Source organism: Danio aesculapii, chromosome 18, assembly GCF_903798145.1.
Source record: "Danio aesculapii chromosome 18, fDanAes4.1, whole genome shotgun sequence".
Classification (NCBI taxonomy): Eukaryota; Metazoa; Chordata; class Actinopteri; order Cypriniformes; family Danionidae; genus Danio; species Danio aesculapii.
Window position 1 is genome coordinate 4,117,051 of NC_079452.1, and position 14,844 is coordinate 4,131,894.

Consider the following 14,844-nt stretch of genomic DNA (forward strand, 5'->3'; position numbering starts at 1 on the left):
ATGTGGACTGTTTATCCAACAACCTTCAAACAACACAAGCAAACACAATCCTTATGAGAGTCTATTCATCTGACTGATAATGACTCTAGTGGTCTTTGTATCTGAAGGCAGATAAAGACAGAAGGAACAGACGATAACATTGATTCAAGGCAAACTCTGTGTGTCTGAACAGACAGCTATGATCCTCTTCACTGCTGTAATCGCCCTCTTCATCTACATGCTCACTTAACTTTATTATCTCCATCTTCTCCCCTCAGGTTATTTACCTCCTTAAATCTCCTCGTCCCTTGTGTGAGTTACTTCCTTCTCTTTAACCCTCTGCACATTCTCCTACATTCTTTCTATCAATAGTCTCTTTTCTTCTTTTCTCTTTTCCCCACGGGAGCACATTTACAACACAGCTCATATCTTGCCCTCGCTGACTGTGACATGCTTTTTCTCTATTTCCTTTTTTCTCCTAGGAACAGGTATCTCCTTTTTTCATCAAAATGTTCAGACTTTTTTGCTTTTACCTTTTCTTTATCAATCTCTCTTTTTGTCATAACACATACAGCCTTAACTAGACAGATGGGTATTTTAAGTTCTCTCAGTGAAAAAAAAAAACTGATTTCCTAAAGAAAATCCTCCAAAATTAAAGACAAAAAAAGAGTTTTCAAGGATACAAACAATAAAAGTATTATTTAACTTATTTTTGCTTATAAAGTAGAATGTCCATTTTATTCTGAGCAGAAATAATGATGCTGCACTGTAAGAAGTGATAAAAAAAAAGTGGGCAAACCCGTGGCCTTAAAGCTACGGTCACACCGGGCTTTGTGTGTGTGAAATTCTGTCGTACGGCGCTGCGAAAAGGGGCGGGATTAAACAAGATGATTAGACATTAAAAAAAGCAAGTGATTGCTCCATGCTTTAAATTTCTGTCCAGAGAGGTCATGTTTTGATTCTCGATTGGTCTCACGCAGTCAAGTGATGCGATTTCGCAGGTCAGAGTTCACCAAGCTTGAACTTTGCACCGTAGCAACATGCAAAACTTGACGCATGACCTTGCGTTTCCGGTCTGACGCATTTGCGTGCGTATAAATGGAAGTCTATGGAAAGAAAAGTCAAGTGTGGCCGCAGCTTATAAGCAACAAGTTGACTTTACTTTAATTAGTGAGGAAATCCATTGTAACTTGAAAGAGTTAAGTTGATTTTTTACTTTTTTAAATTTTTATAATTATGCACATAATTCATTAATTCAATTTCTTTATGGCTTAGTCCCTTTATTAATCAGGGGTTGCCACAGCGGAATGAACCGCCAACTTATCCAGCATATGTTGCAGATGCCCTTCCAGATGCAACCCAACACTGGGAAACACCCATACACTCTCATTCACACACACACACACACACACACACACACACACACACAGCACCACACACACACACACACACACATACACTATGGCCAATTTAGCTTATTCAATTCACCTATAGCAGAAGTCTTTGGACTGTGGGGGAAACCGGAGCACCCAGAGGAAACCCATGTGAACACTGGGAGAACATGCAAACTCCACACTGAAATACCAACTGACCCAGCCGAAGCTCGCACCAGCGACCTTCTTGCTGTGAGGCGATCATGCTACCCACTTAATTCATTTACTTAAAAAAGTGAGCAAAGCCACTGCCTTACAACATCAACAAACCACTTTTAATGCAATGAGTAAAGCAGGATTAAGTAAAGCAAACTAATAGCTTTTTACAATGTGAGCAGAAGTAAACAGTAAAGTAAAAAGTGAGCAGCCAATAGATACAGGACTTAGTTTTGTCCGCTTTTGTCCACTTGACTGAAGAGGGTTTTGACTTAATTTGATTCATTGCACTGACTATATATTAAGGTAATTAATTCCTATATTAACTCCTATATATTTGGCCTAGACAGTTCATTCTTTTTTTTTTACAGTTTTAACATGTATATATGCTTTATTTTATCAAATTTCTTTGTACAATTTTTTTAGAGCATCGAAAGTAATTAAACTATAGGTCTAAAGAAAAGTATTATCCAAAGGATAAGGAATTGATCACGCAAAAATACCATTATCCAACACATGTAATTTTATCCAATGTTTTTGTGTCCTTAAATGTTGAATTGAATTAAACAATTTTTTTAAAAACACAATAAGACTATACACATTAAATAAAAAACAGGCGAAAAACAAGCATTGTTTATCAGACCCGTTCAGTAATTTGGTCAAATGCATTTTCAACCACTTTTTTATCTGAATTGCTGCACCATTATACCCCCCTTAAGAAGTCTACTGTTGGTTTCTCACCAAATGTGGAATTAAGGCTCAATCCTAATTCTTTTTACCTCCACCCTTATCTCTTGGCCCTTGAAACAGAATGTGAAAGGGAATTGCCTACAACTTTAACAACCTGCACTCATCATCATATGTCAACGAGATCTCTTACTTCATGAGATCGATGATGGCGACTGCTGTAATTATTCCAGTTGGCTATTTTTTTGCCATTTATCTTCAGGAAATCACTGAAGGCATATATCACGTTATCATAACGATATAATGTGGCAATAAGCTAGTAACTGTACTGTGCATTTACACCAAGGCCATAATCAACATTACATTAACGTTATACCAGACACTATAAAAAGGTATTTCCCAGCCACTAGACTTTTCTTATATATATATATATATATAATTATTTTTGGCCTTTTTGCCTTTATTAGATAGGACAGTAATGAGACAGGAAGCAAAGTTGGAGAGAGAGAGAGGTGGGTAGGGTTGAGAAATGTCCTCAAGCCAGGATTCAAACTCAAGATGCTCTGACATGCTACTGCACCTTATGTCAGCATGCTAACCACTAAGCTATTGCGCCAACACCACTAGACTTTTCTTTCAGGGTATCGAGTTACAGATGTTTGCGGGACTACTATACAAGAGTTATTATTATAGATAGCAACATTTATCTTTTTTTAATAGCATGACAGTAAAACATGAATGCCGTTATGAAATCATTTGTTTGTTGTAAAAATTCATAATAATGACAAAAAATACTAACTGTGCATCTCCTTACTTCTGTGTGCAGCCATGCTGCCATTGTAGATGGTGTATTCTGGGAAATTTTAGTACTCCTTGGTTTCGAGTGTGTCTATCTAGCCCTTCCCCTTAGCCCTACACCTTAGCACTAAAGAGAATTGGGACACCCCTACCCCTTGACACGAATGCGCAAAACAAGGGGTAGGGGTAAGGGGAAATGGTAAGGGGGTAGAATTGGGATTGGGCCTAAGTATTTGCGCAACTATGTTACATACAAAGTCAATGCAAACGAGGAAATAGAGGTGATGTGTTTGTGGCAAAAGTAGTACTTTTGCTAATTGTTCATCATAAGTCTTAAAAAAAATCAGAAAATGTACTAAAAAAAAATTCTAAGTGGTGTTGGGACCCCCGGGGGGGTCGCTTTGTGATTTCCAAAAATCTAATTTATTTTATTAAACCATTATAATTACCATATTTTATCCAATACCTACGGAAGATAAAAATAGTAGTTTATAGTAACAGCCTTTTTTTATTGGATTGCAAGTCTTGAGGTGATTACACTATATTATAGACACAGCAATAGAATAAGATGCAGCAGATAGATTTTATGGCAGCAAGTTAAACTTTCTGGCACATTAACAGCACTCAAATACATTTTAAAAATCTAAACGAAGAACAGACTTGGGTGTATTGATGTGTGTTTGCCGTTGCATGCAAGGTTTCTGTGTTTATTACCACCTCAGAGGATATTGGGGTCACGAGTCACTGGCATTGTTGTTTTGGTGGTCGCAGGCTGAAAAGTTTGGGAACTCTTGGTTTAAAGTGTCATCAGAGCATTGTATTGTGAGATCAGACCGAATGAATGCTTGAATGTATTGCTAGACCCCTGAATGGGTAATCATGAGTTCATTTAGGACAATGTCTAGTGTTTCCAGTTCATGATGTCTTATATGTAAAGATAACAATTCAGGAAAACCCCCTGACGCATCACAAACTCTGTTCTACACAAACACACACTGATTCTCCAGTGAATTCGACATTCCGAGTCGGGAAAGACAGTAAGTCTGAGTGGTGTCTGTCCTCTCCCTGTGACCCCACGTTTGAGCAGGACCGCTGAATGCCTGCACTGTCCTCCCATTGTTCCATCATGACATGTTGTCCTATTCCTGCTCCTAAAACATGGACACATCAAACAGTCGGCAGACAGACCACCGGCCATCACTCTCCATCCCTCTTTCTTCCTCTCCCTCCATCTTCTGCCAGAGTCATTCCCAACATACCTGTATTTCAGCAGTCTCTCTTGTGGAGCTGCATCACAGAGCTCATTACCGGGACATTAAAACCCCACAAAGTCTCATGCTGAACTCCTGCTGTCCAACATCAGAGACAAGACATGCTGCTTTTCAAAACAAAAATGGATATGTGCATCCATTTGCGAGGGAACAGCTAAAGTATTCAATGGAATAACTGGAGCCAACTGTTATTGTTTATCAATGCCTAATAGTTCAAACAAATGCATTTAGTCACTGTTCATTCATTCATTCATTTTCTTTTCGGCTTAGTCCCTTTATTAATCTGGGGTTGTCACCGCGGAATGAACCGCCAACTTATCCAGCATATGTTTTACACAACAGATGCCCTTCCAGCTGTAACCCATCACTGGGAAACAGCCATACACACATACATTACGAACAGTTTAGCTTACCAATTCACCTGTACCACATGTCATTGGACTGTGGGGCAAACCGAAGCACACGGAGGAAATCCACACGAACATGGGTAGAACATGCAAACTCCACACAGAAATGCCAACTGACCCAGCCGGGGCTCGAACCAGCGACCTTCTTGCTGTGAGGTGATTGTGCTACCCACTGTGCCACCGTGTCGCCCATTTAGTCACTGTTTAGTCATTAAACCAGGAATCATTCATCCTTAAAGTGATAGTTTACTGAAAAATGAAAGCTATGTCATTAACCCTTTACATATAAGTTTTACATACTCCTGCTGACCACCCGTGTGAGTTTTTTTAATGTGATTATTAAGGAGAACATGTCACTTTAAAGTATCTGTGGTGATGTGTCAAGTACAATTTTTTTACAAGTTTGATTATTTATTTCCACATCAGTATACAGTTGAAGTCAGAATTATTAGCCCTCCTGAATTACTAGCCCCCTGTTTAGCTTTGTATCCAATTTCTGTTTAACGGAGAGAAGATTTCTAAACATAATAGTTTCAATAACTTATTTCTAATAACTGATTTATTTTACCTTTGCCATGATGACAGTAAATAGTATTTTACTAGGTATTTTTCAAGACACTTCTATACAGCTTCAAGTGTCAATTTAAGGCTTAACTAGGTTAATTAGGTTAACTAGGCAGGTTAGGGTAATTAGGCAAGTTATTGCATAACGATTGTTTGTTCTGTAGACTATCGAAAAAATATATAGCGTGAAGAGGCTAATAATATTGACCTTAAAATTTCTTTAAAAAATGTAAAATGCTTTTATTCTAGCCAAAATAAAACAATGAAGACTTTCTCCAGAAGATATTATCAAAAATATTAAAAGATTCATATTTCAATAAGATATGATACAAAAATTAAGAAATACATTTAAATAAATAAAGGTTAACATTAAAAACATTTTTCGAAATGATTTTTCAGTCACTCTTTTCATAACTTAATAATTCTTTCTGGGGCTTCATTTTAAAACATCCATCTAAGTGCTCTCAGTAAAAAGAAGTCCTTAGAATTTTCATAAATTCTAAAAAAATGTGTTTTTATTGAGAGAGACTTGACAGTGGTTAAGCATTGGTGGTACCATGTCAAGTTTATCATGTGACACAACATAGCCCTGATGATTTTATGTACAGTATATACCTGTATAGTTTTCTTTTCTGCAAATATTGATTAACTATTCTGGTTCAAAAAATTGGTTTAAGAACATGTACTTTGTCATTTAAACAGCTTAATTGTGACTGTATTAGTTGGCATCATATTGTGCACTGCAGTGGACGAATTACAGCTGCTGGATTAACATGATAACTCAACAAGTTCCTGCTAAATACATGAAAGTAAACGGCTGTTTAACTGGGTGAATAATTTTAAAATATTCTAGTAACATAAACATACAGTTGACATTTGTTGAAATATTGAATTATTAAACCCCCTGGGAATTCTTTTTTTTTTTTTATATTTCTCCAATGTTTAACAGAGCAAGGAAATTTTCACAATATGTCTGATAATATTTTTTCTTCTGGAGAAAGTCTTATTTGTTTTAATTCAGCTAAAATAAAAGCAGTTTTTAATTTTTTAAAAAACATTTTAAGGTCAAAATTATTAACCCCTTTAAGCTATATTTTTTTCCGATAGTCTACAGAACAAACCATTGTTATACAATAACTTGAATAATTACCCTATCCTGCCTAGTTAACCTAATTAACCTAGTTAAGCCTTTAAATGCCATTTTAAGCTGTGTAGAAGTGTCTTGAATTTACTGTCATCATGGCAAAGATAAAATAAATCAGTTATTAGAGATAGGTTATTAAAACTATTATGTTTATAAATTTGTTGAAAAAATCTTCTCTCCGTTAAACAGAAATTGGCGAAAAAATAAACAGGGGGGCTAATAATTCTAACTTCAACTGTACATATGTGTATCTGATGTGAATAAAGCACATTGTCTGATTATGTTTAAAAATATGCATGATTGTCATCTCCATTGACATCATCCTGTATTTTACAAAGCATAAATGTTATGTTTACTAGTACTTATGCGTATTTAAAAGTCTGAAACCTAAAATAAACATTATTGTTTGAAACAGTGATAAATTGTGATTTATGATAATTGCTCTCCACAACAGTGTGATCATATGACTGAACACACCGGTTTTATTGTGTGTTTTAATAGGCTAATTCATGAACGCTGTTTTTAAACACATAATGCCTTTGTTGGAACACACATGAAGTCATTTCTGATGAAATCCTAGAGCTCTTTGACCCTTAATTGACTACTAAGGGTCTTAAAACAATCAAAGCCCATAACATTATCAAAATAAGCTACAAAAATTATTTTATGTGCTAGATAAATGAATGAATGAATTAATAAATGAATGAATGAATGAATAAATAAATAAATAAATAAATAAATAAATAAATAAATAAATAAATAAATATGATTTTATTCAACAATTTCTTCTCTCCAGTGTCTGTTCAGGTTGTGTGTTCATAAAAAACTGTCATGCTTCTGGCGCATATTGTAGATTTCTGTATATTCTGGTTTGAATAAGTAAGGCTGGGCATAAAAAGTAGGTAATTTACTGTGTTGAAATCTTCAGACATGTTTGCGAAAAATGTTTTATGCATAGTGTGCATCTTGCTTTGCCTCTTCCATTCGAGTTATACGTCAACACTGCAGTGAAGTGCATCTCGAGAGTGCGTATCCTGAAGTGACACTGAAGTTAAAGCTGTAGAAAGTCCTTATTTTTGGTTTGTTTTGCGCTCAAACATATTCTTGTAGCTTCACTAAAATAATGGTTGAACCACTGAAGTCGCATGAACTGTTTAGACCTTTCTGACCTTTCAGGACCTTTGCTATTTATGGAGGGTCAAAGAGCTGCTGAATTTCATCTAAAATAATAGAATTTTGCAAAGTCTTTTGGAAGTTTGGAACAACATGGGGTGAGTAATTAATAACAGAATTCTTATTTTTAGGTGAACTATCCCTTTAATTTTAATGCTTCCTTAAATTCATGAAAGGCTGTACTGTTGAAATATCTGTCCTCCAGCTGTTAAAGGCCAACTGCAAGGACCAGACAGTATCCAGCACAACAGTAAAGAACACAGCTGGTGTATCTGATACACTACTGCCCTGTTTATTTAGGCCATCGTTTCTGCTCATATGCAACATATGCAATATTACTGCAGACTCAACAGTTTATTTGCAGCTGGCCCAGTTGAGACGGTCATTCTTTACATTACTTTAACCGGCAACAATTATAATACATGGCAGCATTTGCAAATTAATGACATTCATTACAATGTACAAAACAATGTTTATGTGCTGCACCAAAAACACACACTTTAGTACCTTGAAAATGAGGCATCTCTGTCCTCATTCTATTCCAGTGATACAGAGAATGAGATAAAACAATGCAATGCATTACTGGATTTTATAAGACACCAGATCTACAACAGACACTGAATATAGTAAACATAGGCATTTTATATTATGTTATATTAAGTTAATATCTGCCAACTTATTTCAAATCAATTTCATAATAATTTCTTAAAAACTAATTTTCAAATTTAGGAAATCAATGTTCTACATTAAATTTTTAGCATACTGTCCCTTTTTCTTGCATAGGTCATTTGCAACTGCTTACCCACTCAAAGTAAGTCAGAAACAGGTCAAAAAGTATCAATCAGCAACAAACTAAGCTAATCAGTGTTACTTACAACCAATCTAACAATATGTAAAGTATATTTCATTGTAGAAATTTAAGATGACAGCCATCCCACCTCTCCTGGAAAGTGGGGAGTCTCCTGCATATTAATAGTGGCTCCCTGATGCACATAGTTTAAATAAAATCCAATTGGAATCTACATCACAGCATGTTGCATTATGTGCTATGTATTCTCCATATTAAAGCCCACCATCAAAAGCATACAATGTCAACAAATAAAATGAACAGCCTACTGTTTTGTACTACTTCTGTTTTAAATAGGCTTATAACACTTAGAATAAAGTAGATTAATATGTATATCATCTAGGCATGGGCTGATATAAGATTCTGACGGTATGATAACCTTGGATAAAAATATCACGATTTCATGGTATCACGGTATTGCGACTACTGCTCTAAAATATATTCTTTTTAAATGTCTGGGTAAAAAAAAAAAAAACTTTTTTCCACTTTGAACACAATATATTTTATTTTGTGATATTTTGGAACAGTAAACATGTCAGCCTAAATAATTAAAATGAATCATTAACTTCTGCTGTCTTCATTAGTTTCAAAAACACAGATTTCTTTACAGTTTAAAATGGCATCTTTGGAGATATTTTCTGTTGGAGATACTGTTGTCCTAAAAAAATAAACAAACAAACAAACAAACAAACAAACAAATAAATAAATAAATAAATAAATAAATAAATAAACAAATAAATAAATAAATAAATAAATAAATAAAACATTCTACACATACCTTAGAAACTGTATTACAGAAAAATTTGGCGATTTTAAAACCTTGACCTTTCCAAACCGTGGTATACCTTGAAAACGGTTATCGTCCCATGTGTAATCATCACACCAAAGAAGGTTCAGATGTGTTTGACGGACACTGCAAATAGTCATTCAATCTGTTCACGAAAAGTGAATGTGCTGCAAAAAGTGCAAACCACAAAGGAAAATGTTAAGGGAACTCAAAAAGTGATGAACCTGGCTGGTACTTGTTTAGAAGAAATAGTGTTGTTGGAGATCTGAGAGATTTTTTAGGGCTAAAAGTATACAAAATATACATTTATTCATTCTAATGAATAAATAGTGTTTATTTCAGAAGTTGAACCTCCACCTATTCCAGCATATGTTTTACACATCAGATGCCCTTCCAGCCTCAACTCAATACAGGGAAACATCCATACACACTCATACACTACTACGGCCAGTTAAGTTTATTCAATTCACCTATACTACATCTCTTTGGACTGAAGGGGAAACCAGAACACCCAGAGGGACTCAAACCAGCAACCTTTCTACTTCTTGCTAACAACTGAGCCACTGTGCCATCTACAAAATATACCAATAACTAGAAATTCTGAATGATCAAGATGTTAAAATTAGCTAAAAAAATAAACTTACTAGGTTCATCTCTTTTTGGGGTCCCCAAACAAAATTTTATGGTACTCTGCGCTATTTTCTCTGTGCTATGTTGTGAGAATATGTGTGAGCATGTGCTGTATAACTGATGAAGATGTTTTCTCAATTTGTCAGTGCTTTTCTATTTACAAGTGTTAATATGTTTTTTTTTTACTTGCAGTGTGTTTAAGCTGTCTTGGCCACCATAATAATAATAACAGCAATTCTTAAAGCATGGATACATTACATTTACAAAGTTAAAATTAAAGAAATATGTCATGTTACAAGGTATTTCTTGTTTCAAATAAATGGTGCTCTTTTGAACTTCATTTTCATCAAAGAATCCTGACAAAAAAGTGTCACAGTTCCCATATTAATTAGCACGACTGATGTTTCAATATCATAAAAAAGAATTTCAGAAGGATCCGATGCCTCTCTTTGAATACAGCACTAATGGCTGCTGATATCATCACAGGGATCATTTAAAAATACTGTTTTTTTATTATTTTTATGTATAGAATTTTTTTAATATTATTATAATATTCAGCATTATTGGATTATTTTTTTTAATAATTTAAGCTTCTTGGTGGAAAAAGAGACATTTAAGAACCGTACCAACCCCACATTTTTGACAGACAGTATAATAGTAAAAGTAGTAAAATAGGACACAATGTACTGTTTTATAGAATTTTTTTTAGATGTTTTTCCCTGTATTTTGATTTTTACCTGCATTGGGTTGTATTTTAGGATTAACACAATTTCTGTCAATTTGATAAATATTCATACATGAATAAATATTTAATAGCGCAATTACATTTTCACAATATTAAACAAATCTACATTTTTATTCACCTTTTAGCCGCAGCAATATTTAATATAACCTCACTACTTTCAAGTTACATTAGGTCAAACAATCAATATGAATTACTGTGCTCTTCTGGATAAGTTTGGTTAATTACACCAAATGAAACGTAAAACAGAAAGTCCGCACTTAATTATTTATTAAATGGGAGAAAAGAAAATCAAACGTTTTGGCCATGAGCCTTCGTCAGTGTCACATTAGGTAATACATACAGTTGAAATCAGAATTATTAAACCCCCACTGAATTTTTTTTTCTTTTTTAAATATTTCCCAAATTATGTTTAACAGAGCAAGGACATTTTCACAGTGTGTCTGATAATATTTTTTCCTCTGGAGAAATTATTTGTTTTATTTTGGCTAGAATAAAAGCATTTTTAAAATTTTTTAACTATTTTAAGGTCAAAATTATTAACCCCTTTAAGCTTTATTTATTTTCGATAGTCTACAGAACAAACCATCATTATACAATAACTTGCCTAATTACCCTAACCTGTCTAGTTGATCTAATTAACCTAGTTAAGACTTTAAATGTCACTTTAAGCTTTATAGAAGTGTCTTGAAAAATATCTAGTAAAATATTACTTACTGTCATCCTGTCAAAGATAAAATAAATCAGTTATTAGAAATGAGTTATTAAAGTATTATGTTTAGAAATGTGTTGAAAAAAAATCTTCTCTCTATTAAACAGAAATTGGTGGGGGGAATAAAAAGGGGGGCTAATAATTCAGGGGGTTTAATAATTCTGACTTCAACTGTAATATGTAACAGGGTGTCACGGTGGCGCAGTGGGTCAAGATGCCTTGAAGATGCAAGAAGGTCACTGGTTCGAGCTCCGGCTGGATCGTTGGCATTTCTATGTAGAGTTTGCATGTTCTCTCAGTGTTGCCCGTTGGTTTCCTTCGGGTGCTCCGGTTTCCCCCACAGTGTAAAGACACTATAGGTGAACTGAATTAGCTAAATTGGCCACAGTGTATGTGTGTGAATACAAGAGTGTATCTGTGTTTCCCAGTGAAGGGTTGCAGCATGTGCTGGATAAGTTGGCGGTTCATTTCACTGTGACGACCCCTGATTAATAAAGGGACTAAGCCGAAAAGAAAATGAGTGAATTAATAAATATTATTTAGAAAGCAACATCAATGCTCAAACAGATAAATACAGGTGTTTGCAAGACATAAATACCCAGTAGGTCAAGTGGCATTTCCTTCACAGTCCTTAGGCCACTGGACCATCCTTAATGTTGAGCCCAGTTATTTATAGGTCAACTAACAATGCAAAACCATTAATTACCTCCCCTCCTCGTCTCATCTGACAACATAAAACCATTAAACCTTCCTCTCTGAAAAGAGGCCTTCGGTTTTCCAAGAATCATCAAAGCGTTCAAAAACCAAAGGTTATACCGCAAAAACTGCAGAACCAAAATATAAGCATTTTTCACACGCCCTCAGAGTCAAGGCAGGTATGCTCATGCTGCAGTAACAGGCCAGAACACACATGAGGTTTCTGAGCTCAAAGGCTCTTCGTAGGCAGGATCTGCCCTCCACAGCAGGTGAGGTGTCTGACCCACCACAGACCAACAACCCCGGCCCAGACTCACAGCCTGCAGTAATACGTGGCTGCGCCGGGTTGTGTAGCACTAGGAGATTCAGAAACAGCTTTGATGCCAATTGGTTTCAAATAGATAGGCTTCTATTTCAAGAGAGATTCATGTTTTGAAAATAAAGCAATGATATGTGTTCTCTAAATACAGCTAAGCCATTTGGGTGGTACTGATGGATCAGCATAATTAGAGTCAGTGAATGTTTTTCTGGGAATGCAAACAAAGACAAAATCACAAGCCCACAAAGAGACCCATTTCTCTTTATAAAATCTCCATGGCCGCTACTTCACTGCCTGATGTAAACATAATGAAATTAACAATAAGCCCCGCTCTAAACAGAGAAACACTACTGCAATACCATCATTTGCTACAGAAACAAAATGCTTTCTTGTGCAGATAAACCAGTTGAGCTGATATGAGATTTATTTAGAATATATCTTGTTACATACTCTTAACACATTTGCAATAACACATTCCTTGTGTGCCTGACATGAGAGCCGCCTAAGCATGAGGATTAAATATCTGCATGAAAAACGAGGCAACACACCCAAACGAGCGACAAGTGCAGCGCGCAACAAAGAAAGATGATGATGGAACAACAGGTGGCTCCCAAACAGACTTATGTGGGGGTTCTACACCCGTAAAACAAAGTCCTAAATGATGGTTAAAAGGAGAGGCTGGGAGTCTTTAAATATGTATTCGCTTTGGATATGATTCAAACAAACAAAGTTTAAAAGTTAACGAGATCTCCAGGTGCGTTTGCCCGCGAATAGAGATCATCTTTGCGTGAGGAGGTAACCATGGCAACAGCTATGCGATATCGTCTTTGTTAAACGGCTGTAAATTTTAAAAGCATGATTATAAACATTATGCGTTATTGTGGATTTTACCAATGCACAAAATTCGTGGTCTTTTGATAAAAATATCTGCAGGATAGTTATCTGGGATAGAGAGCGAGTGTGCGACGTGAACCTTAATCTAAGGACTGCGCCCAGAAAATCACTGACGGGTTTAAAAAGTTGTGCTCCCTGAAAGTCACTCAGAAAATCGCACCCTTTGATCCATATATCTTGGAAATAGTTCTAAAGTAACAACAAACAGCGCTGAAGATCGTCTACGGAGAGCTCTGTGGAGAAAACACCCCTGAAAAAAAGTCAAAGCAGGTTAAACGGCGGCTGAAAATAGCGCGTAATCAGCGGCTTACCTGCGGGCGCAGCGCGAGCGAGAGCAGGAAAATCACAGTCCAGTGCAGTCCGCGCTCTACATCCCTTATCATCGCCCTAACAGCACTCCTTCTGTCCGAACTCGAGCTTTCCCAAGAGTGCCAACTCTTTCGGTCTTTATCCAATCTCATAGCTGACATTTGCGCACTTGTCCTGTGCGTGCGGATCAGCCTCGTCCTGCTTGGTGACGCTTTCTTTACACTGTCCATCTGTCCATCATGAAGACACGGCGTGAAAACAGGCAAATGAATGATGCTCAGGTAAATGATAAGACCCACAAAGGTCTTTCCACACTCCGTGCGGAGTCCAGGGCGCCTCCTCCTCCTCTTCTAGCTCTTCCTCCTTCCACCTGCTGCAGTTAAGAGGCTTTGTATGCTAGACCTGCTGACCTGTAGACTTGAGCTTTCAACCCATTTACTTTCCCAGTGACTGAAAGCACTTCTTTAGTCTCGCGTCAACCAGAGAGGCTGTCCCAATGCTCTCAAAGCAAAGCGCTGCAAGAGCAAGACTGCGCATCGCCGTGGGAAGCTGTAGCGGTTAAAGTTGCCAGTAGAGGGTGTGTCCTCCGCATGGGAATATCCGTCACCTATCTTGAAAATAATAGCCGATATTCTTTTACGTAGGCTTATTTAGAAATGTAAAATATATGTCTACACTTATCCAGGCAGAATGGAGGATTTTGTGAGTGTTAAGAGTGCTGCTTTTACTATTACACCCGAAACCAGCTTCACAAATATGAAAAGAAATGTCTATATTAAAATGTGAATTCATCGTGAAATACTAATCACACTTACTTGTTCAGTATAGGCTTACTAGTACACACTTTGAAAAAAGAAGGTTATAGGTTTTTAATGCTTAACAGTTCTATTAACCACGTCGTCATGATGAAGGCTTTATGACGTGTTTAGGGTTAATTATTTCCCGCCTTTTTGTTTTTCACATGATGGCAGCCATGATGACAAATCTAACAATAGGCCCTTTTCACAAAACTATGATGTGTTTAACTTTCATCACCATCTTAAATTCTTGATAAAGTTCTACATTCTTGATCATTAAGTTTTTAATATTTAGATTTTTAAAAAATGTACAAAAAAATTTGATAAAATGTTCTTTCTTCCGGCTACCATTATAAATCTCACACCTTTCCCTCTTTATTTAAAGTCTTGATATCATCAAAGTTGAGTTGTTCTTCTATTATTTATTTCGGCAAATAGGCTTGTATAAAAATATTTGCTGTACTCTCCTATTAACTGCTCTCTAAGCTTACCCAACTAT

At 36.0% G+C, this 14,844-nt stretch overlaps 1 protein-coding gene across 1 annotated transcript in view; it reads right to left on the reverse strand.

Moving 5' to 3' along the window:
• LOC130246151 (protein jagged-1b) overlaps positions 1-14,089 on the reverse strand; it is a 110,728-nt gene extending 96,639 nt beyond the window's left edge. Inside the window, exon 1 of the mRNA XM_056479044.1 lies at positions 13,551-14,089. Coding sequence (XP_056335019.1) covers positions 13,551-13,778 — 228 coding nt within the window. The 5' untranslated portion in view covers positions 13,779-14,089. The remainder of the gene's footprint in view (positions 1-13,550) is intronic.
• Positions 14,090-14,844: the final 755 nt, after the last annotated feature.